The 25,336-nt window shown below is 42.7% G+C and overlaps 1 protein-coding gene across 2 annotated transcripts in view; it reads right to left on the reverse strand.

Moving 5' to 3' along the window:
• The window catches only part of LOC121561077 (D(2)-like dopamine receptor), a 37,717-nt gene extending 14,425 nt beyond the window's left edge, over positions 1–23,292 (reverse strand). For both annotated transcript variants that reach the window (XM_041873763.2, XM_041873761.2), the window contains exons 1-2: positions 22,872–23,292; positions 6,079–6,389 (exon numbers count right to left, since the gene is read on the reverse strand). In XM_041873763.2, the coding sequence (XP_041729697.1) occupies positions 6,079–6,357 (279 nt within the window). In that variant the 5' untranslated portion in view covers positions 6,358–6,389; positions 22,872–23,292. The remainder of the gene's footprint in view (positions 1–6,078; positions 6,390–22,871) is intronic.
• Positions 23,293–25,336: the final 2,044 nt, after the last annotated feature.

The raw sequence follows: 25,336 nt of genomic DNA on the forward strand, positions 1-25,336 counted from the left end.
CATGAACTCACTCATAAAAACAGCATCTCTTTGCTGTACTCGTTGACAGTCTCTCTCTAGTCATGGTTTTAAACGTTGTGAAATCTCACAGTATCAACTTTGCTGTAGCTTTCTTTTATGCCTGCTACGTTACTGCAGTCACGGTCATCTGAGCCATCCGATTGGCCAGCTGTAGGCCTATAGTGCACTTTATTTGCTCTCTGGGCCCTCCGGGAAGGCAGAGTTCGTACCTTCAGACGCATGAAATGGTTAAAAATGGCAACAGTTGGCCTACCCGGCGCGCAGGGCAGCTGAATCAGGTGTACCTACCACCAACAGCCCGAGATGAAAAAAATAGGAACACAAGGCTTTATCGTTGGGTTTTTACAGAAATGTTTGGCGATCGACCAGGAATGCCTTGGAGATCGACCAGTCGATCGCGATCGACCAGTTGGTGACCACCGCTCTAGAAAGTTGAGTGAAGTTTAATCTCGTGCTTCTCTCTGTGGGCTGATATTTCTGCATGGGAGTCCAGGAGGGAGCTGCATGATAGTCGATTCTGTGCTTCCAACTTTGTAGCAACAGTTTGGGGAAGGCCCTTTCCTGTTTCAGCATGACGATGCCCCTGTGCACAAAGCGAGGTCCATACAGAAATGGTTTGTCCAGATCGATGTGGAAGAACTTGACTGGCCTGCACAGAGCCCTGACCTCAACCCCAGCGAACACCTTTGGGATGAATTGGAATGCCGACTGCGAGCCAGGCCTAATCGCCCAACATCAGTGCCCGATCTCACTAATAATCTTGTGGCTGAATGGAAGCAAGTCCCCGCAGCAATGTTCCAACATCTAGTGGAAAGCCTTCTCAGAAGAGTGGAGGCTGTTATAGCGGCAAAGGGGGGACCAACTCCATATTAATACTCATGATTTTGGAATGAGATGTTCGACAAGCAGGTGTCCACATACTGTTGGTAATGTGTATATATACAGTATATATATATATATATATATATATATATATATATATAGAGAGAGAGAGAGAGAGAGAGAGAGAGAGAGAGAGAGAGAGAGAGAGAGAGAGAGAGAGAGAGAGAGAGAGAGAGAGAGAGAGAGAGAGAGAGAGAGAGAGAGAGAGAGAGAGAGAGAGAATAGCCAAAATAATGGAAACACTTGAGTAAATGAAGGATACGAAGTATATTGAAAGCAGGTGCTTCCACACAGGTGTGGTTCCTGAGTTAATTAAGCAATTCATATCCCATCATGCTTAGGGTCATGTATAGAAATGCCCAGTTACCTATTATTTTGGCTACCATGGCTTAGGGCTGGGCAATATATCTAATTCATTTGATTAATTCAAATGTATGTTTTTGCGCGGTATTACAAATGCCTTTATCGCAATAATCTAGTTTTTGTTGTATTTTTTATGAGCGTTTATGTCCATTTGTTCTCATGTCTTTTTGGTCTCGTCTCATTCGCTTCTTCTGTGCTGTGTGCACCTTCCAGTTTACACCAGAGAGCTGTATATAATGAAGAGATGTACGTCTCCACCCTAACAATGGGAGTCGTTGTCCCAAAGGCGGGAAGAGAGGCGACAAGCTTAGGTCCAAAATAAGCCCATAGAAACAAACTGTCCTTATTTTGGGCATATTTTAGCGAGAGGTCTCGCTTCGCCTCTTCCTCTGGTTTACACACACACACACCAAGTCCTCATCCTTCCACTCACAACAAAGAGAGAGAGAGAGAGATTTTAACGTATAATGAGTAGCCTATTCTTCTACTTCATTCCCAAGAGCCTGATGAACCCATTCTTATTCACAAACCACCTCCACTCTCCACAAGAACAGGGCTCCCATTGGTATCTACTAGATAACATCCCTGCATGACTGACAGTGCGCTTCAAAGCCCGCCCATCGTGGCAGATCCTCATTTCCCCACTACTGAGAGTGGTGCTTTGCATCTCACTCAGTTTCTCACTGAATTTTATTAGAGTTGTCAAGCCCAGAGATATCTGCATCTCACCCTTTCCTTTTTTTTAAACAGCCAGAGCTGCGAGGCTGGGCTCAAGGAGACCTGTCTGATTGATCTCAGTCCTGAGGCAGTGTGTTATTAATTATGCCAAGCTCAGGCTTGAAGAGGGTTATGTCTTTGCTTCTGGTTGTCTGTCTGCAGCCCTGCCAGTGATTAAAGAATGATCTGACAAGCCTAATGAAAGTTCCTCTATACCAGGCTCCACACATCAGCCTATTAACACTCCTCTCTAACTGGTGGGAATAGAGCTCATGACTAACACCCATAGACATCTTGGATCATGGCTTATTGGAAACATATATCTACTTCCACCATGATGTTAGTGATGCTGGCAAACGTAGGATTGATTTGGTCGAGGAATGCCCTAACATCGGTGACATCGTAAATGCAACACAGCGAGAAATCCAATTGCTATGTTAATGTTGACTGCGGCCCGATACATCTTTTCTCATTTGGTCCGAATGTTTTGGTTTTCTCATTTTGCGTTGAGATTGTACATTAGATATCGCACGTTCTCAGAAATGCCAACATTTCATTTGCTGTCTGCACAGACACTTTGTTTAACACACTGTGAGGGAGAGAGGCATCTTTCCCAGCTGCTCATCAAAGCCAATAAACGTCTGAAGATCTAAGGTCATCTAGCATATGACAAGAAGATGCTCTCAATATACCACTTTTGGCATGGTCGAATGAAAGCAAAATGTATTCATAATTCATGCAAATTTAGCATTTAGCAAGAAAGGGCAACAGTGCTCCTGCAGCAGACTGTGACCAGTACATTACCACGGCTTGTTCTTAGACTAGGCAGATAAATTAACCTGAACCTGAACAAGATCTCACCAAAATGAAAAAGATAGACAATGGTCTCGCAGCAATGTTTTCCCGGGAGAGGGATGGTGACCCAAACACGACATTGTCACAACAAAAGATCAATGTGTTTATTTTGGTCGTGTCGAAGCATAATCCTACATGACATCTCTTTTCTCCGCTAGAAATCGAATGTTTCAAGAGTGTGAATCATCCAAACAAACGCAAAGACGTTGCCAAAAAAATTCACCCATTTCACTTGAAGGCAGTGCTTATTCTCATGTTAACAATAAGCCCTTATAATGTTGCCAAGCTGCAGCCTACCACGTAAGAGGCACATATTTTAATTTGTGCCATTTCCAAAGCATTGTAAAGGCTGGTTATGCTACTATTAGTCGGTAAGACAAACTGAATGGGATTTGTGCACAACAAACCTTCAAATCTCATTCGGTATATCCTTAACTTCTTGTTAAGCGTGTACTAATCCACACATGACCTTAAACTTGGTATCCTTTGTAATACAATTGAGAGGCCCGTTTGAAGAGAGCTGAGGGTCACTGTGGAAAGGTTGTGTAATGAGTTAACCTACTGTGTGGCATTTCTCAACCTTTTGTCAGAAGTAGCCTAGCGGTTTAGAGCATTGGGCCAGTACCGAAAGGTCGCTGGTTCGAATCCCTGAGCCAACTAGGTGAACAATCTGCCGATGTGCCCTTGAGCAAGGCACTTCATCCTAATTGCTCCTGTAAGTCGCTCTGGATAAGAGCATCGGCTAAATGTCTAAACATTTAAACAAATGTAAAATGTAAGTAGACCATATAAACACAGGAGAATCATTGAGGTTTTCTTGGATGCTAGAGCAAGAGATCAAGTCAGTTTTTCTCCAAAGCACATGACAGGCTATCGATTTCAGTGTAATTTGATAGCCCTGGTAATCAGGAGACGGGCTCATTGATACACACACAGGAGGATTATTTCACTGCAGTCTTGGATGGCCTCTCACATCACTGGCCAAAGACCACGGTCAAAAATAACATCCTAACACAGCGAGGTAAGGCAAGGGGTTTTTCTCCGAAACCTGTTCTACTTCCTGCCCTCAATTGCTTTGCTGGAATGAGGTTGATTGTGTTGTTGCCCAAGGCTACCGTTCTGCTGCTTTACGTCGCAAATGTCACTGGGCATTGATTCAACCTTACGTGGTTCACACAGCACACACCTAGATCACACAAGACAGTTTTAAAAGTCACATCACAAAATAATACATAATAATTCACCGATGTTGTCTAACCTAGCTACAGTATATCTGGGGAATGAGTACATACGTTTTACATTTTGACATTGCCAGTGCTGCTGCTCCACATACTAAGCTAGATACAGTGTTATGAAAAAGTATTTTCTCCCTTTCTAATTTTCTCTACTTTTGCATATTTGTGATACTGAATGTCATCAGATCTTCAACCAAAACCTAATAACTTTTGGGACGAGATGGGTCCCATTATGCCTGGCGAAAACCAAACACTGCATTCCACAGTAAGAACGTCGTACCAAAGGTCAAGCATGGTGGTGGTGGTGTGATGGTTTGGGGATACTTTGCTGCCTCAGGACCTGGACGACTTGCCTTAATAGAAGGAACCATGAATTCTGCTCTGTATCAGAGAATTCTACAGGAGAATGTCAGACAATCTGTCTGTGAGCTGAAGCTGAAGCGCAGCTGGGTCATGCAGCAAGACAATGATCCAAAACACACAATCAAGTCTACATGAAAATTGCTAAAAAGCAACAAATTCGAAGTTTTGGAATGGCCTAGTCAAAGTCCAGACCTAATCCCAATTGAGATGTTGTGGCAGGACTTGAAACGAGCAGTTCATGCTTGAAAACCCACATGTCACTGAGTTAAAGCAGTTCTGCATGGAAGAGTGGGCCAAAATTCCTCCACAGCGACGTGAGAGACTGATCAACAACTACAGGAAGCAATTTGGTTGGAGTCATTGCAGCTAAAGGTGGCACAACCAGTTATTGAGTGTAAGGGGGCAATTACTTTTTCACACAGGGGAATTGGGTGTTGCATAACTTTGTTTATGAAATAAATATGTAATTGTTGTGTTATTTGTTCACTTATGTTCCCTTTATCTAATTTTAGGATTTGGTTGAAGATCTGATAACATTCAGTATCACAAATATGCAAAAGTAGAGAAAATTAGAAAGGGGGCAAATACTTTTTCATAGCACTGTAGCTTTCAAGGTACAGCGCCATTCTTTTCATGATGTGAATTTATTAATTTTCTCACTTTGTTTAGACTTAATCGTCTGACCTCCTGTCTACAGTAGACATTTTATCAACATTACAGCCTATTTGCTAGAGTGATTACTTTTTTATTGAGTGACTCATTAAACTGTCAGTTATAATATGCAATGCTATTTCCCACAATTTAATGCTGATGCCATCTTAATTCTTATCTATTAAATTCCACAATTACATTGCATGGAACCATAATTACTTACATATATTTTTTTTCATGGATTTAAACTTTAATCTTTTATTGCGTGGTAAATTGGCATCATAAAACGTGATGACGTGTATGTATTTTTTTTTTAACGGCAGAGCTATTAGTTCTCATGCTCTTTAAAGCCATGTAGTACATTTTTTAAAATATATTTAAGTGTATTTATTATTCATTTAGTTAAAATTAATATCTTGAACCAGTTATGTGGAGAAGATACACAATAAAAACAGACACACATTCCATTCACGTTGTTCCAGCAATTGTAGCCTTTTCCTTTCATTTGCAATTTCTTGTCAGAACAATTAGGCTTCTGTTTGCATAATGCTAAAAATGCTTCAATGACAGACAACTTGGGAAAGTTGTTCCATAACCAGACCATTAATAAAGGAGCACTTTGAATGTATTATTTTTCAGATCAACAATGGTGGCCCTAATGGTTTGTTTTCATTTTGGAGGACTGAGCAGGAGGGTCAATGCAAGAGCAAAATCAAAGAGGAAGGGTAAAAGAAACCCTGATTGGCATAAGTGTAATCAAACAACCTGTTGTTTGTGTGTGTTTATTTTGCTTCAGCTATGATTATGTACGCAATCTGCTGTGCATCCTCATTGGAAAGAAAACTACACTGCATCTTTTAGCCAATGACAAAGATGCATGGGTGTACAGCCTACCTCCAACAACCACAGGGTAAAGAAAAACGACACTGTATCTTTAGCTTCAAGCCTTTCTGCCAATGAAAGAGCATGCGTGGGTGTGTAGGTAACCTACCTCCAGATAGACCACCCAGGGCATAACCAAGGTGGCCACCAGCAGGTCAGCCACGGCCAGGCTGACGATCAGGTAATTGGTGGTGGACTGGAGGGCCTTCTCCCTGGACACGGCCATGCACACCAACACATTGCCAAAGACGATTACGAGGATGAGCAGTGTCAGGAGCATGGCATAGTAATTGTACGGGTGCTTCTGCCCACTCTCCGTGTCATTGAAGCTCCCATTCCCATTGTCCCAGAAACTCTCATTGTAGGCATACTGTGTGAGGACATCCATTAGCTGTGAGTGACGAAGGCCGAGAACGGGCCCTGAAACGGAGACAAAGAAAAATAGAGATAATTTACATATTCAGCTTTAATTACAAGAGCTGTGTGTGTGTATGTGTGTGTGTGTATGTGTGTGTCAGCTAAAATACAAAATTGATGATTGCGCATTTACATGATTGTCTTTATCTCTCTCTCTCGCTCTATGCGTGTCTGCATTTTTTTGTGAGTATGTGTGCGTGCATTCGTGTCTGTGTGAATGCACACATCTGTGTGTACGACGGTGTGCACTCTACATGAGGAACTTTCTTTAGACTCAGCAGCCGAGAGGTTAGCTCAGGGATTCTATCTCCCTCTCTCGCTCCCTTCATCACGTGCTCCTGCCTCCTGCCTATTTGAAAGCATTGCCCCGGGGGACCCAGGCCTGTGCCTTTACCCTGCAGATGCCCTGTGCTGTCTGATCTAATTTATTGCCCGCTCCAATTCTTTATTTATGTGAGATTGTTCTCACTGCTGTGCTGAAAGCTTGTGTTTGAACTGATTGTCCTTGCAGTGCTCACTGGGGCTATACCAGCATCCAGCCTTATCCTTTTACCTGCTGTGCATCATGTACGCTTATCCCAAGATGCGAGATAATAGCAACGGCTAGCTATCTCCCAATCGCATACACAGTTTCAGATACTCGTTGAGCTCGGGGTGTGGTAAGAAGTTGAAGTCAGAGGGATACTCCTGTAGGTCATACAGATGAAACTATTGGAGTTTGTTTTGTGTCAAGATATAACCAGATATTGAGGCCCTATGCTCCACTAGGAGCTAAAATGAATAAGCCAAGTCAGATATGACAATTGACAATCCATGGATTTACAGAATGATTAAAAAACACAGGCTGAAAGCCATAGAGATACAATATCATACATTCTATTTAATTTTATTGCTGAAAACCTTTATAAGAAACACACATTACACAATAGCCTATTATCTCATTGTCTGCCAGCTCACTGAGAGGCTATTAGTGTCTTCTCCCATCATAAGCTGACCTCATAACCCTGACTTCCATCATCCATGAGCAGGTGACCTGCGCTGAAGTGCAGACCTGGATGAATACTCAACGACCCCCTTCTAGCCACAAGCATCCATACGCACTGCATAGTCTATGTCATACTCCCAAAGCAGCACAGCTGACTGAAGCCTAGATGGAAGATGATGATTGGAATGTGTGTGTGTGTGTGTGTGTGTGTGTGTGTGTGTGTGTATGTGTGTGTGTGTGTGTGTGTGTGTGTGTGTGCGTGCGTGCGTGTGCGTGCGCGTGTGTGTGTGCTTGTGTGTCTATATGGAATACAAGTGTCTGAGACTGGGAGAAACCTCCAGTAGATACCACCTCTGTCAATAAGGAGTAAAAGTGTTTGATCTTATTCCTTGATAGCAGCTATTTTTATTTGTTTTCTATCTGCCGTAGGCCTCTTAGATGGTTGGTTGAAATCATTGATGGCAACTAGCCAATTACAGGCTGTGAATCTTAGATTGGCATCTGTTATCATAGTCCAACTACCTACTGACACATAAGTATTGTAGGTAATGTGGAGAGGGAAGCCTCCGCACACTTTGACCCATGCACATTTGAAGTTCACAGTACAGCATAGACAAACACAGAACACAGTCTTTTTCACAAAAACGGATTGGCTGTAGGGCAGTTAGGGCAAATGCCAGATGGGTTGATCTTTAGCCCAGTGGGACTGCAAAAGTTTTTTTAGTTTTCTTTGCAGAATGATCATTATTTGGCCAATAATTGGGGCCTCAATGAAAAAAATTGAACAGTAATAAAATGGTCCGGTGTGTTAGAAATTCCCGGGTTGATTTCTGGTTCCAGTCCACCCTTGTCCTAGATAGTCAGTGATAGTGATAGTGCCGGAGGGGATGGCTGTCGTTTTATGGACTCTTATCCAACCGTGCTATTTTGTGTGTTTTTTCGCATTGTTTGTAACTTATTTTGTATATAATGTTGCTGCTACCATCTCTTATGACCGAAAAGAGCTTCTGGACATCAGGACAGCGATTACTCACCTTGAAGTGGACGAATAATTTTTCTTTTATGAGTCCGACGAGAGGGATTTGCTCCAGACACCCGACAGAGCCCTCATCCCCATCATTCGCAGTAGAGAGAAAAGGAGATATAGCGGAAGGAGATCGAGGTGCTTGGTAAGGAGCCGGCGATGAGTGGCTAATCTGCCTTTGCCATCGATACTACTGGCCAACATACAATTGCTTGATAATAAAACGGACGAACTACAGGCACGAATATCCTACCAACGGGACATTAAAAACCGTAATATCTTATGTTTCACAGAGTCGTGGCTGAACGATGACATGAATAACATACAGCTGGCAGGTTATACACTGTATCGGCAGGATAGAACAGCAGCCTCTGGTAAGACAAGGGGTGGCGGTCTATGTATATTTGTAAACAACAGCTGGTGCACGATATCTAAGGAAGTCTCAAGGTTTTTCTCGCCTGAGGTAGAGTATCTCATGATAAGCTGTAGACCACACTATTTACCAAGAGAGTTTTCATCTATATTCTTCGTAGCTGTCTATTTACCACCACAAACCGATGCTGGCACTAAGACCGCACTCAATGAACTGTATATGGCCATAAGCAAACAGGAAAACGCTCATCCAGAGGCGGCGCTCCTAGTGGCCGGGGACTTTAATGCAGGGAAACTTTTACCTCATTTCTACCAGCGGGAAAAAAACTCTAGACCACATTTACTCCACACACAGAGACACGTACAAAGCTCTCCCTCGTCCTCCATTTGGAAAATCTGACCATAATTCTATCCTCCTGATTCCTCCTTACAAGCAAAAACTAAAGCAGGAAGCACCAGTGACTTGGTCAATAAAAAAGTGGTCAGATGAAGCAGATGCTAAGCTACAGGACTGTTTTGCTAGCACAGACTGGAATATATTCCGGGATTCTTCCGATGGCATTGAGGAGTACACCACATCAGTCACCGGCTTCATCAATAAGTGCATCGATGACGTCGTCCCAACAGTAACTGTACATACATACCCCAACCAGAAGCCATGGATTACAGGCAACATCCGCACTGAGCCGGAAGCTTATAAGAATTCCCGCTATGCCCTCCGACGAACCATCAAACAAGCAAAGCGTCAATACAGGACTAAGATCTAATTGTACTACACCGGCTCCGACGCTCGTCGGATGTGGCAGGGCTTGCAAACTATTACAGACTACAAAGGGAAGCACAGCCGCGAGCTGCCCAGTGACACGAGCCTACTAGACGAGCTAAATTACTTCTATGCTCGCTTCGAGGCAAGTAACACTGAAACATGCATGAGAGCATCAGCTGTTCTGGATGACTGTGTGATCACGCTCTCCTTAGCCGATGTGAGTAAGACCTTTAAACAGGTCAACATTCACAAGGCCGCAGGGCCAAACGGATTACCAGGACGTGTACTCCGAGCATGTGATGACCAACTGGCAAGTGTCTTCACTGACATTTTAACCTCTCCCTGTCTGAGTCTGTAATACCAACATGTTTCAAGCAAACCACCATAGTCCCTGTGCCCAAGAACACTAAGGTAACCTGCCTAAATGACTATCGACACGTAGCACTCACGTCTGTAGCCATGAAGTGCTTTGAAAGGCTGGTCATGGCTCACATCAACACCATTATCCCAGAAACCCTAGACCCACTCCAATTTGCATACTGCCCCAACAGATCCACAGATAATGCAATCTCTATTGCGCTCCACACTGCCCTTTCACACCTGGACAAAAGGAACACCTATGTGAGAATGCTTTTCATTGACTACAGCTCAGCGTTCACTAAGCTAAGGACCCTGGGACTAAACACCTCCCTCTGCAACTGGATCCTGGACTTCCTGACGGGCCGTCCCCAGGTGGTAAGGGTAGGTAACAACACATCCGCCACGCTGATCCTCAACACAGGGGCCCCTCAGGGGTGCGTGCTTAGTCCCCTCCTGTACTCCCTGTTCACTCATGACTGCATGGCCAGGCACGACTCCAACACTGTTTGCCGATGACACAACAGTGGTAGGCCTTTTCACAGACAACGACGAGACAGCCTATAGGGAGGTCAGAGACCTGGCCATATGGTGCCAGGACAACAACCTCTCCCTCAACATGATCAAGAGAAAGGAGATGATTATGGACTACAGGATAAAGAAGAGGACCGAGCACGCACCCATTCTTATCGACGGGGCTGTAGTGGAGCAGGTTGAGAGCTTCAAGTTCCTTGGTGTCCACATCACCAACAAACTATCATGGTCCAAGCACACCAAGATAGTCATGAAGAGGGCACGACAAAACCTATTCCCCCTAAGGAGACTGAAAATATTTGGCATGGGTCCTCAGATCTTCAAAAGGTTCTACAGCTACACCATCGAGAGCATCCTAACTGGTTGCATCACCGCCTGGTATGGCAACTGCTCGGCCTCCGACTGCAAGGCACTACAGAGGGTAGTGCGTACGGCCCAGTACATCACTGGGGCCAAGCTTCCTGCCATCCAGGACCTCTATACCAGGCGGTGTCAGAGGAAGGCCCTAAAAATTGTCAAAGACTCCAGCCACCCTAGAAATAGACTGTTCTCTCTGCTACCGCACGGCAAGAGGTACCGGAGCGCCAAGTCTAGGTCCAAGAGGCTTCTAAACAGCTTTTACCCCCAAGCCATAAGACTGAACATCTAATCAAATGGCTACCCAGACTATTTGCATTGTCCCTCCACCCCTCTTTTACGCTGCTGCTACACTGCATAGTCACTTTAATAACTCTACCTATATGTACATATTATCCCAATTACCCCCTGTATACAGCCTCGCTATTGTTATTTTTACTGCTGCTCTTTAATTATTTGTTACTTTTACTTCGTATTATTTTATATTGTATTTTTTTGTGATAAAAAAAAAAAAATCTTAAAACTGCATTGCTGGTTAAGGGCTTGTAAGTAAGCATTTCACTGTAAGGTCTACACCTGTTGTATTCGGTGCATGTGACAAATACAATTTGTCCCGTGTAGCCCAGTTGGTAGAGCATGGTGTTTGCAACGCCAGGGTTGTGGGTTTGATTCCCACGGGGGGCCAGTATGAAAATGTATGCATTCACAAACTGTAAGTCGCTCTGTATAAGAGCGTCTGCTAAATAATGTAAATTATTTGATTATATACCCATTTTGCCTCGGTCTGGCTACCTACTGATATGCTTTGGGTAGGTAGTCATCATTTAGCCATTTTCTAAGCAGAGTGATTGTACCTCTGTTGTGCAGAGAAGAGAAAGCCCTCCCTGGCCTGCATACAGTAGCAATTACAGTGTCTTCCCTTTATCTTCTTTGTGCAATTATTTCCTTCAATAGTTACATCCCTAAGATTAATTACCATCCTTGCCCTCTAAATGTGAATCTATTTCTGTTTGGAACATTTCCCAGATAAGTTTTTTTTTTAAACAAGATAAAATTGGAAAAATAGAGAATTGATTGAGTTAATAAAATAATATAAGCTGTTCCAGATACAAAATTAATTCTAAAACAGTGGGGCCTCGATCTGCACAAGGACAGGGGAGTGTGTTTCTACAGTCATAATAATTCAGCATTTCTCAGGCTCCAACTAAAGTACGATCTGCAATTGCAATTGATTCGGATCCAAGAGGTATTCCTGTGTAGGGTTAAGGAATCAAATACAGGTGGTCAGATATGGGTGAGTAACTGTTTAAGCCTTTGAGGGGATGTTTGAGGGGGTGATTCAAATGACAGTTGATAACATCAACAAACCTCCCTTTGATACATTGAACATGAAGTATCACTCTATAAATGTTTACGGAAGAGACTTGCAGGTCACATATTTTACAGCTCGGGCAATTGTTTGTTTACCTGTTCGAGTTGCTAACATTGGTGAATGCTGCAAACATTGAGGAAGAAAAATGCTCATATGAACGATTTACATTACTCACGATTGATACAAAGTGTGTTCAGTGAAGGCCAGTAAACAATCCAATACATTGACAGCTAACATTTAATTTTGACCATATTGTGAGAAGACAACACTTTTGATAGAATCCTACTAATGAAATATTTACAAACCTCCAGATGGGTTCAAGAAGACAACAGTCAAAGTTCACACCAGTTGAACTGACTCATAGATTATATGTCCATCCATAAACTGTAATGTAAGCATTGGGAACCAATAGCCTTCTAAAAACAATCCTAACTTTAGACATGCCCAGACATGCTATCAGAATATAACATACCAGGTAGTAGTTCTACTGATTCTAGCTACTAGCTACTCAAATAAAGTCATGTGGGAAGCTGTGGAGCATCTGCCTGTTGGAGGAAGCAGAGAAGGGGAACGTTAACAAGCCTCCAACTGCCTCATTAGGTTGTGGGGAAGCTCTTTCCTAACAACCAGCCACGTCTCTGGTGAGGTCATTTTCCTACTTTCCTACTCAGCTGTCTGCATATGAGACCCAGGTGAAGCTCATGCTTGTAGGTAAAGCCCTACCTGAAGCAGCTAGCAACAGAGAATGACAGGACAATTTTTTGAATTCTGCCTTCAACCTGTTAGAGATGTTTAGATGTTTGCCATGGGTTTGTGACTAACATAGGTCATTTTTGTTACTAAAGAGATTAATTTGTGTATGAATTCACGCTGCTACAATACATTTATCTTTAAAAGCTTTTCTAAGACGGTTTTCCCTTTGATAACTTTTAAGTTTGTGTTTTTTCAATCTTCCTCGATGCAAATTCCATAAATACCCAGCATTCTATGATAAATTCATTGCATCTTGCGACTTGTACATCAAAACTCACTCAATTGTCTTGCAATGTTGGAAGAAAATCAGATTTGCAATTGTGCTTGATGCCACGGTGCTCTCCACAAGTCGCATCAAAGACAAAATAACTGAACAGCGTAGTCGCTCTACCTGGCGGCAGGTAGCTTAGTGGGTAAGAGCGTTGTGCCAGTAACCAAAAGGTTGCTGGTTCTAATCCCCGAGCCGACTAGGTGAAAAATCTGTCGATGTGCCCTTGAGCAAGGCACTTAACCCTAATTGCTCCTGTAAGTCGCTCTGGATAAGAGTGTCTGCTAAATGACTAAAAATAAAATAAATAAAATATCTAAAGGGTAATTTGTAGTCTTTCATATCTAAACAAAATAGCTGCACTGACTATTTGAGTAAACCTTGTATCTTTATTGACCTTTTATTTTTATTTTTGCACCGTCTCTATGTACACTCACAGGGCCCTATACGCTCACACACACACACACACACACACACTCCATCATCCTCTCACTCACACATAATATGCACATACATTTATACTGACTCAACACACACACACACACACACACCAACTCCCATACAAGCTGTTGCTACTCTTTTTATCTTATATCCTGTTGCCTAGTCACCTTACCCCTATACATATCTACCTCCATCACTCCAGTATCCCTGCACATTGAGTGCCTGTGTGACTGGAGCACATTGTCTCGATCTCCTCTCTACTGCAGCGAAAAGGCACCACAGCACAGCAAGTGTTTATTGCGCTGTCTGCACTGAAGCTGCAACATCCTTTCAGCCATTTAGTTTCTTACACAGTATGCCTACAAATCCCTAATTTGTTTAGGAAAAACATTTGCTATTCCCTCAACCTTTGCTCTCTTTACGTGAACCATAGGGCCTGATCTATAGCCTATCATAATCACACCAATGAATTGGTTATAACAAACTCCAAACACAGTTACACATGACAGCAAAATGGATGCGGAGGAAGTGAAAAAGAAACTCGAAACAGGCTAAAGTTTACTGGTTGCTCAGGTGGGAAAGGGGAAGTCAGATCTGTGGAAGACATTTGACTTAGTTGTGGAAACTACTGGAGATAAAAAAAAAGGAGGGTATAGGAGCAAGCATTTCGTGAGTATTATGTGTGCCAAACAGTTGCTGTTAGATTACAATGTTTTTCTTTTTTTCGGACCATTTGGAACAGTGTAAACAACGCTAAATAAATAAGTGTACCAGAGAGTCTGTTTTAACAAAAAATATATATTTATAAAGCCTTTATTATAGCAGACTAAAAACAGTTGCATGCATTCGTGAATTGCGGTTTATTTATTGTTTAGGCTAATTATTCACAGCTCCCTTTGTTATTTAATTTTAAAACTAAAATGCTTCATTGCATTTCAAAGCATGAATGTCTCGTATGCTGTGTGATGGCATGAACGAATGAATGATTGATTGATACAGTAGCCTACAGTGCCTTGCAAAATTATTCATCCCCTTGGCGTTTTTCCTATTTTGTTGCATTACAACCTGTAATTTAAATGGATTTTTATTTGGATTTCATGTAATGGACATACACAAAATAGTCCAAATTGGTGAAGTGAAATAAAAAAAAGAACTTGTTTCAGAAAATTCTAAAAAATAAATAACAGAAAAGTGGTGCGTGCATATGTATTCACCCCCTTTCCTATGAAGCCCCTAAATAAGATCTGGTGCAACCAATTACATTCAGAAGTCATATAATTAGTTAAATACAGTGGGGGGAAAAAGTATTTAGTCAAATCAAATCAAATCAAATCAAATTTTATTGGTCACATGCGCCGAATACAACAGGTGCAGACATTACAGTGAAATGCTTACTTACAGCCCTTAACCAACAGTGCATTTATTTTAAACAAAAAAGTAAGAGTAAAACAACAACAAAAAAGTGTTGAGAAAAAAAGAGCAGAAGTAAAAATAAAGTGACAGTAGGGAGGCTATATATACAATAGAATAAAGTGACAGTAGGGAGGCTATATATACAGGGGGGTACCGTTGCATAGTCAATGTGCGGGGGGCACCGGCTAGTTGAGGTAGTTGAGGTAATATGTACATGTGGGTAGAGTTAAAGTGACTATGCATAAATACTTAACAGAGTAGCAGCAGCGTAAAAAGTATGGGGTGGGGGGGCAGTGCAAATAGTCCGGGTAGCCATGATTAGCTGTTCAGGAGTCTTATGGCTTGGGGGTAGAAGCTGTTGAGAAGTCTTTTGGACCTAGACTTGCCGTGCGGTAGCAGAGAGAACAGTCTATGACTAGGGTGACTGGAGTCTTTGACAATTTTGAGGGCCTTCCTCTGACACCGCCTGGTATAGAGGTCCTGGATGGCAGGGAGCTTTGCCCCTGTGATGTACTGGGCCGTACGCACTACCCTCTGTAGTGCCTTGCGGTCAGAGGCCAAGCAGTTGCCATACCAGGCGGTGATGCAACCAGTCAGGATGCTCTCGATGGTGCAGCTGTAGAATTTTTTGAGGATCTGAGGACCCATGCCAAATCTTTTTAGTCTCCTGAGGGGGAATAGGCTTTGTCGTGCCCTCTTCACGACTGTCTTGGTGTGTTTGGACCATGATAGTTCGTTGGTGATGTGGACACCAAGGAACTTGAAGCTCTCAACCTGTTCCACTACAGCCCCGTCGATGAGAATGGGGGCGTGCTCAGTCCTCTTTTTTTTCCTGTAGTCCACAATCATCTCCTTTGTCTTGGTCACGTTGAGGGAGAGGTTGTTGTCCTGGCACCACACGGCCAGATCTCTGACCTCCTCCCTATAGGCTGTCTCATCGTTGTCGGTGATCAGGCCTACCACTGTTGTGTCGTCGGCAAACTTAATGATGGTGTTGGAGTCGTGCCTGGCCATGCAGTCATGGGTGAACAGAGAGTACAGGAGGGGGACTGAGCACGCACCCCTGAGGGGCCCCCCGTGTTGAGGATCAGTGTGGCAGATGTGTTGTTACCTACCCTTACCACCTGGGGCGGCCCGTCAGGAAGTCCAGGATCCAGTTGCAGAGGGAGGTGTTTAGTCCCAGGATCCTTAGCTTAGTGATGAGCTTTGAGGGCACTATGGTGTTGAATGCTGAGCTGTAGTCAATGAATAGCATTCTCACGTAGGTGTTCCTCTTGTCCAGGTGGGAAAGGGCAGTGTGGAGTGCGATAGAGATTGCATCATCTGTGGATCTGTTGGGGCGGTATGCAAATTGGAGTGGGTCTAGGGTTTCTGGGATTATGCTGTTGATGTGAGCCATGACCAGTCTTTCAAAGCACTTCATGGCTACAGACGTCAGTGCCACGGGTCGGTAGTCATTTAGGCAGGTTATCTTAGAGTTCTTGGGCACGGGGACTATGGTGGTCTGCTTGAAACAGTCAGCCACCAATTGTGCAAGTTCTCCCACTTAAAAAGATGAGAGAGGCCTGTAATTTTCATAATAGGTACACGTCAACTATGACAGACAAAATGAGATTTTTTTTCCCAGAAAATCACATTGTAGGATTTTTTATGACTTTATTTGCAAATTATGGTGGAAAATAAGTATTTGGTCAATAACAAAAGTTTCTCAATACTTTGTTATATACCCTTTGTTGGCAATGACACAGGTCAAACGTTTTCTGTAAGTCTTCACCAGGTTTTCACACACTGTTGCTGGTATTTTGGCCCATTCCTCCATGCAGATCTCCTCTAGAGCAGTGATGTTTTGGGGCTGTCGCTGGGCAACACAGACTTTCAACTCCCTCCAAAGATTTTCTATGGGGTTGAGATCTGGAGACTGGCTAGGCCACTCCAGGACCTTGAAATGCTTCTTACGAAGCCACTCCTTCGTTGCCCGGGCGGTGTGTTTGGGATCATTGTCATGCTGAAAGACCCAGCCACATTTCATCTTCAATGCCCTTGCTGATGGAAGGAGGTTTTCACTCAAAATCTCACGATACATGGCCCCATTCATTCTTTCCTTTACACGGATCAGTCGTCCTGGTCCCTTTGCAGAAAAACAGCCCCAAAGCATGATGTTTCCACCCCCATGCTTCACAGTAGGTATGGTGTTCTTTGGATGCAACTCAGCATTCTTTGTCCTCCAAACACGACGAGTTGAGTTTTTACCAAAAAGTTATATTTTGGTTTCATCTGACCATATGAAATTCTCTCAATCCTCTTGTGGATCATCCAAATGCACTCTAGCAAACTTCAGACGGGCCTGGACATGTACTGGCTTAAGCAGGGGGACACATCTGGCACTGCAGGATTTTAGTCCCTGGCGGCGTAGTGTGTTACTGATGGTAGGCTTTGTTACTTTGGTCCCAGCTCTCTGCAGGTCATTCACTAGGTCCCCCCGTGTGGTTCTGGGATTTTTGCTCACCGTTCTTGTGATCATTTTGACCCCCACGGGGTGAGATCTTGCGTGGAGCCCCCAGATCGAGGGAGATTATCAGTGGTCTTGTATGTCTTCCATTTCCTAATAATTGCTCCCACAGTTGATTTCTTCAAACCAAGCTGCTTACCTATTGCAGATGCAGTCTTCCCAGCCTGGTGCAGGTCTACAATTTTGTTTCTGGTGTCCTTTGACAGCTCTTTGGTCTTGGCCATAGTGGAGTTTGGAGTGTGACTGTTTGAGGTTGTGGACAGGTGTCTTTTATACTGATAACAAGTTCAAACAGGTGCCATTAATACAGGTAACGAGTGGAGGACAGAGGAGCCTCTTAAAGAAGAAGTTACAGGTCTGTGAAAGCCAGAAATCTTGCTTGTTTGTAGGTGACCAAATACTTATTTTCCACCATCATTTGCAAATAAATTCATTAAAAATCCTACAATGTGATTTTCCGGATTTTTTTTCCTCAATTTGTCTGTCATCGTTGACGTGTACCTATGATGAAAATTACAGGCCTCTCTCATCTTTTTAAGTGGGAGAACTTGCACAATTGGTGGCTGACTAAATACTTTTTTTCCCCACTGTACTTTGTTATCTTGTTGTTATTAGTTGTTGTTAGTTGTTATTAGTCCCATCCTTCAGCTGCATTCAACACCTCCCATCTCTCTTAACACCATTCATATTGGATTTCTATTTGCCATATATTTTTCAACTGTACTGTGATGTTTCACAAAAGTTCTGAACCGTTCTGTTCTCATTGTTTCTACAGATTGTACATTTAAAATAATCATTTTTGCTAAAAGTATTATTATATTATTGATCGATTGACTATGACTTTTCAGATCACCCAGTAGTACTATCTGCAGGGTTAGCTCCAGGTAAATATTGCAATCCTTTAGCCATTCCTGGATCTGTGACCAAAAACAAGCTACAAATGGACAGTACCAAAACAAATGATCTAATTATTCTGTCTCTTCGCAGCAAAATCTGCAGAGCTGGGAAGATTGTATATATAAATAACATTCTATTGGTAAATTGAACAATTCTAAGTTTTGAATCCGGCGTCGTTTTGCGAATCAGTTCATAAACACTATGCCATGGAATCGGTACATCAAAAATCTCTTCCCAACTATTTTGCAATCCACATGGGACAGCTGTCAATCCTTTGGTCCTTAAATGAAACTGGTATACTTTTTTATTTATCACAATTTTCTTTAACCAATTATGTTCTTTAATGCAGGGCCGACAGTCAAGTTCCTTACTTTTTCCCCCTTCCTCTTTCCGCTTCCATTTTGCCGGTAATGTTGCAATTATTTGGTGTTTTCTTTGCGACTTGCAGTAACTCTCCGTGGTTCTAAATCAATGGTTGTTTAGTAGTCCGAAAATGTCGGAAACATGAACTTGCTTGACCATGCTGTAGGTCATGTAACTGTTTGTTACATGCAAAATGTTTGTGGACTTCACCGGACAGATGTTGCTCTCCGGTTTTGTGATGAAACAAAGGCATGGTTGAATTTATTCTGCCTCTGTGTCTTCTTATTGTCTCTGCCTTAGGCCTATATATCACGGTGTCAAGGCATATGAACTAACATGTTATAGAGCAAACAACGTCATATGGAATTTTTTCCTGGCTTGGCTTCCCCTGTGATTTTACCCATGCACCACTACTGTACCTGTGATACTTTATCTTGCCATGCAGAAGTAACCATAGAGGACATCCCCATGAATGTGTGTATGCCTGTGTGCATGGTTGTGCGCACGCGTGTGCGTGTGTGCATGTGTGTGCATGTCTATGGAGAGAGCTTTGACAATTTAGCCTGACTGTGACTAAAGGAGTTAAACGTCTCCCAGGGGAGCATTGTCTCTTTATAATCCTGCAGTGAATGAGAGAGAGATAGAGGGGGAGAAAGGATCTCCGCTTCTAAGCATCCAAAATAACCAAGACTGCTTACTTACGATAAGGCGAGGATTTCACCATGGACCATTTGTTTAGATAAGGTTTGTCAGGAAGCATTTCAATCAAATGTGACGCCAGATGTATGACGTTTTGATCAGCTTAGGTTAAGAGTTCAAAGGGACTAAGGGCCAACTGAAGGTTTATTCGGGCATTTGCTCAGTAGGGAAGATTATCATGGCAAGATCTCAATTGCATACTCCTCCGGTCCGCTCTCTTCTCTCCTTGTCTCCTTCTCAAAACCCATTGGACGAGAAAGCCAGAGGTCCCTCCCCTCTGACCTTCTCCTCCAATGGGTTTTGAGAAGGAGCCTAGGAGAGAGGACGTGAGGAGTATGCAATTGAGATCTTACCTATGTTATTACGTAAAGATGTATTCCTCTGTGTTTCAATAAGAAGGGGTGTTATCCAGACAGTATATAGTAGATGGTATTTTGGATGCAACAAATACAAGGGATACCCTACATCAGACCTGGGTTCAAATAGTATTCATTTTCTATAAAATAATTGAGCTGTGCTTGATTGAACTTGCCTGACACAATTGAACCAATGGAATAAGTCCTAAAAGTGCAAACCCTGCCCAACTGGCACTCCAGACAATCAAACACTTTGAATTTGGAAGAAAATAAATGCTATTTGAACCCAGGTTTGCCTGAACATATCACACATGCCGTAAAATACCATCTAAAATACATAACATGCTCATTCCTGGTCAGACACTTTACACCCCTTCATTATGTTGAACCCAACAGCCCATTAATGACCAGACACACCAGAAGACTGTAACCTGCACCATCATAAGTAGACCTACTACATCTCCTCTCCTTTTAGTGAGTATTGCTCACAAGAAATGTCCGGCAGTTGACACACTCGGAAAAAGGGACTTGAAGTGGGAATATCATTCCAGTTGTTGGTTACAAATTCCAATGTAATGAGCTTTCAATGTCACATAATGACTAACCACACCAGAAAACTATGCCTTTAATGTGTTGTTATTTGAAGGTTGTTGTTATCGAAACTGAAGGTATGCAAACATAAGCCATGGTGTATTGGCAGACTACACCACAAGTGTGGGGGTGTCTCAACTATGCAATGGAGTTCTTCATAAATAATGGGAGACAGCTAGCTATCTGCCAGTGGGACATCTGCTGAAGCCTACAGTCTACCTCCAAACAAACCAACCATGACTCAGGCATGTAAACAAAGCCTGATTGTTCTACTTCTTCAAATGATTCTTGTTCAGAAACAGCTAGGGTAGGCAATCTATAAGCAGGGTTTCCCAAACTCAGTCCTGGGACCCCCGGGTGCACGATTTGGTATTTGCCCTAGCACTACACAGCTGATTCAAATAATCAACTCGTCAAGCTTTAATTATTTGAATCAGCTGTGTAGTGCTAGGGCAAAAACCAAAATGTGCACCCAGTGGGGGCCCAAAGACTGAGTTTGGGAAACCGTGATCTATAGCGTAATTTCAGCAGCTTGGATTGCCATCAGCAGCACAAGAGTGAGATACAGACTAACCAGAGAGCTGAGAGGATCGTATTGAGATGGTATGGGGCTATAGGCTTCCGACCTGCCAGTAAGCAAGGCAATGGACAGCACAAACAGAAATAATCATAAAATAACCATAACATAGCTTAATCAGACCAAAAATCACTGCAATTCAGTTGCAATAATAATTGTTATTTTCTGTGGCTCAAATAATTATAGCACACGTGTCTATGTGTACATTTATTCCCCTGTCTCTCTGCAGTTTGCATTTAAGGATGTTCATCTGCAGTTGGAGAGTTTTGAGTCATTTTAATTTTTGTCACCATTCAGGCTAATTGGTATTTCTCAGTAATTGTGTAATTGCTTTAAATTTGTATCAAACGCCTGCCAGCATTTTTTGCTAAAAAAGTAAATTATTAGATGAGCAATGATGAAAATATCAGTTATTATCATCACCATCTTTGGTCATGAGTACGACTGCCGGCTGTGGATCACACCTTGTTATTTTCATCATTGTTCATCTAATAATTTACTTGCGAGGGACCAAACACTGTTTTAGCTAAATCAGATTATTATTTTTAAACAGATAAAAATACAACTTTTGGAACAACGGGGACTGTGAAGAGACATACACACAGGCACAGACACATGCATACACACACACACATATGATAACATACACACTATACACACATTTGTGTTGTAGATATGTGGTAGTAGAGTAGTGGCCTGAAATCTGTTGTGAAATGTATTGTAATGTTTTTAAAATTATATAACTAAATAAATACAAATACAAAAATAAAGTATGGTCAAAACACAACCCCTTACATGTATAACCCTCATTGATTTAGGTATAGCCTACTGTATAATGTATGTACTAGTAGTTTATATGCTAAGGCAACACATTTAAGACATATTAATGATGGTGCTGCTATTCTTAGAGGATGTTGATAGGAAAAATAAGCTGCATGAGAAGAACAGGCAGTTCCCTCATAGGATCACAAACACACACACCATCACTGGAGCAGAGCAGACCATAAACATTCAATAAGTCTTTAAATCTTACTAGTGGTGAGTGTGTGTACATTATCATCTGTTTGCATTGCCCTATCATCAAGGCCTTTGTAGAAGACCAATAGGTAACCTTTTCATGTTGTATTATACCTGTGACATATTACACAGAAATTATCCCTAAATCTACAAAAGTCCACGTTGATGCAGAGAGCATGCAAACAAACAAACACACATATGCACGCATGCACACACACAAACTTAAGCAAGCAGACACATACATATTTATGCATGCACGCAGGCACGCACGCAAAAACACACACATATTAACGCACGCACGCACGCAGGCACACATGCAAACACACATGTAAAATGGTAAAGCCTGGAGCACATCATTTAGTTGATCATGAAATGATCACTGCCATTCAGCATATGCTCCAAAGTAATAAATGACTCAATTCCTCATACATTTAGCAAATTCAGTCGTGCGCAAATTGTTACCAATTGAAAATGTATATGGGAGAATGTTTCATTACATGAAAAAAACGAATAACTATATTATGATCTTGAAATATCACTTTAAGCAACTGGATCTAGCCTACACTTTACTTCATAGTGCAGGCATCCGGTAGCCTATGTCTACTTTTCAATGTGGACACAGTGTCAATTTCATCTCTAGAGATGTTTATAGTCCCCTCTCCGTTGGTAGAGCATGGCGCTTGCAACGCCAGGGTTGTGGGTTCGTTTCCCACGGGGGGCCAGTATGAAAATGAAAATGTACGCACTCAATAACTGTAAGTCGCTCTGGAAAAGAGCGTCTGCTAAATTACTAAAATGTAAATGTTTAGATGTCAGAGCAAGATATGCTCTTACCTTCACGCCATAAGTTTGATTGAATCACTGCTCTTATAAGGATCCGTCTTTTAAATCCAAAGATATCCAAATTCACCGCTTTTGATGTCCTCTGTTTGGCATGAACATTTTTCTCACAGTTCTCAACTTGTTCATCGATTCTGGTTGTTCAGAAGCAAAGGAGAAGTTGTGCCACCAAAGGCATTGCCATATGGTCTGATGAACGCTCTTCACAAAAACATTGTTTTATAATATCCTACTCATGTTTTTTTTTTTTTTTACTTGAAAACCTTAGATAAGATTCAGGCTAACTTCATTCAGCGTCGTTGATGAAGCGTAGCCTATGTGTGAGAGCAGCGAAATATCCGTCTCCTACCCGCACCATTTACGCACTACGCACGAGGTAACCTTCAACACTGCCAGTGGAACAGTCGGTCCAACTATTACGAGCAGAAATACAGACTGTGCAACATTAAGGCGGGGCTAGTTGTTAAACCTTTTTTAAAAAGCATAATTGCATTTTTCTACTAAAATGGCACAGTTATCTTGAGTTTATGTAGTCTGCCGGACATATCTGACTTATTTCAATTTGAATGACAGTGGAATTCTCGGCCCGACTATTGGTGGGGAAAATTCTATATCATTTTTAAGGAGATGTATAGGCTATCCAAAATTAGGCAAATAAATCATGACCTTTCATTTATCCAACAATGGATATCACACACATTTTGGTGTAAATATTTTGAAAAAACGGACTTATTGCATCTTTAAATATATGTTAAGGAGTTCCAAATAGCATTATGTTAGACAATGATAGAGATGCCTGCAAGTTGTTTATCACTATTCAGCAATTGAAGTTGTCATGGTGAAACAAGTTTAACATGACCAATGATCTGTTCACACCTGAATTGACAGACAATGCAAACATTTACAGATAGTGGGTGTCTTGGATCACAACGTCAGCTTTCATATTTCATGTGAAAATAAAAGTGCATATTTACCAAACTATACCAGGTATTAACAAATTACATTCATAAAAGGGGCCAGGTGAGTATTTCAACAAAGTTGAAAAGTGCCTAAAACCCCTTTAGAGAACCATGCTCCAGTCAGCTGTACTCTTTCCACACATCTAAAACGAAACTTATGCATGCACACACACACACACACACACACACACACACACACACACACACACACACACACACACACACACACACACACACACACACACACACACACCACACACTAGTAAGGCAACTGGAAGTATTCTCTAAAGAACAGAATAAAGCCTTTTTCTAAAGATTTCAATTGCTTTCTAATATGCCACTCTTACCGTAAAAGGCTTTTGCCATCCCATAGGATTACAGAGGTTCCTACATGTAGATTATATGGCTGAGCTGTATTTTGAATGCTTATGTATATGTATATTTTCCTACATTCAATTACAATCTTTCTATCCAGATGTCTATTTTTTATACCCCTAAGCATCTATTTTTGTAGGCTTTACTGTGCAATAGGAAGTAACTAAATGCACCAAAAATGCTATTTATCAAGTTTATTCAGCTGATCTGTGTATTTGAAGATGTATTTGTGTCACAATCATCATAATGAGCGGACCAAGGCGCAGCGTGATATGCGTACATCTCTTTAATAGTGTACTTCAAACAACAATTACAACAACAACAAAACGAAACGTGAAGTCCTCGGTCATACACAAACCTACACGGAACAAGATCCCACAAAACACAAGTGCACAACAGGCTGCCTAAGTATGGTTCCCAATCAGAGACAACAAGCAACAGCTGATTCTCATTGCCTCTGATTGAGAACCACCACGGCCAACCTAGAAAACACATGAACTAGAAACAGAACATAGAACAAAAAACATAGACCCTACACACCCTGGCTCAACATATAAGAGTCCCCAGAGCCAGGGCGTGACAGTACCCCCCCCAAAGGCGCGGACTGCGACCGCGCCAACATAAACCCAACAGGGGAGGGGCCGGGTGGGCATTCCGCCTCGGAGGCGGATCCGGCTCCCGGGCGTGACCACCACCCTCTAACAACCCCCCGTAGCGCCCCTGGTCTGGTCTGGCCCTGCTGGCTGGAGCTGGACTGGACATCGGTGGAGCGGATTGCTTAGGCTCCGGTGTGGAGCAGCTGACCGGTACCTGACCAGGCACCGGTGAAACAGGCACGGGCTGTGCCGGAATGACGACGCGCACCATTGGCTTGGTGCGGGGAGCAGGAACGGGCCGGACCGGGCTGACGGGCGCACCACTGGCTTGGTGCGGGAGCAGGAACATGCCGGGCCGGGCTGACGACGCGCACCATAGGCTTGGTGCGGGGAGCAGGAACAGGCCGGGCCGGGCTGGCGACGCGCACCATTGGCTTGGTGCGGGGAGCAGGAACGGGCCGGACCGGGCTGACGAAGCGCACCACTGGCTTGGTGCGGGGAGCAGGAACGGGCCGGGCCGGGCTGATGA

Source organism: Coregonus clupeaformis, chromosome 5 (genome assembly GCF_020615455.1).
Source record: "Coregonus clupeaformis isolate EN_2021a chromosome 5, ASM2061545v1, whole genome shotgun sequence".
Taxonomy (NCBI): domain Eukaryota; kingdom Metazoa; phylum Chordata; class Actinopteri; order Salmoniformes; family Salmonidae; genus Coregonus; species Coregonus clupeaformis.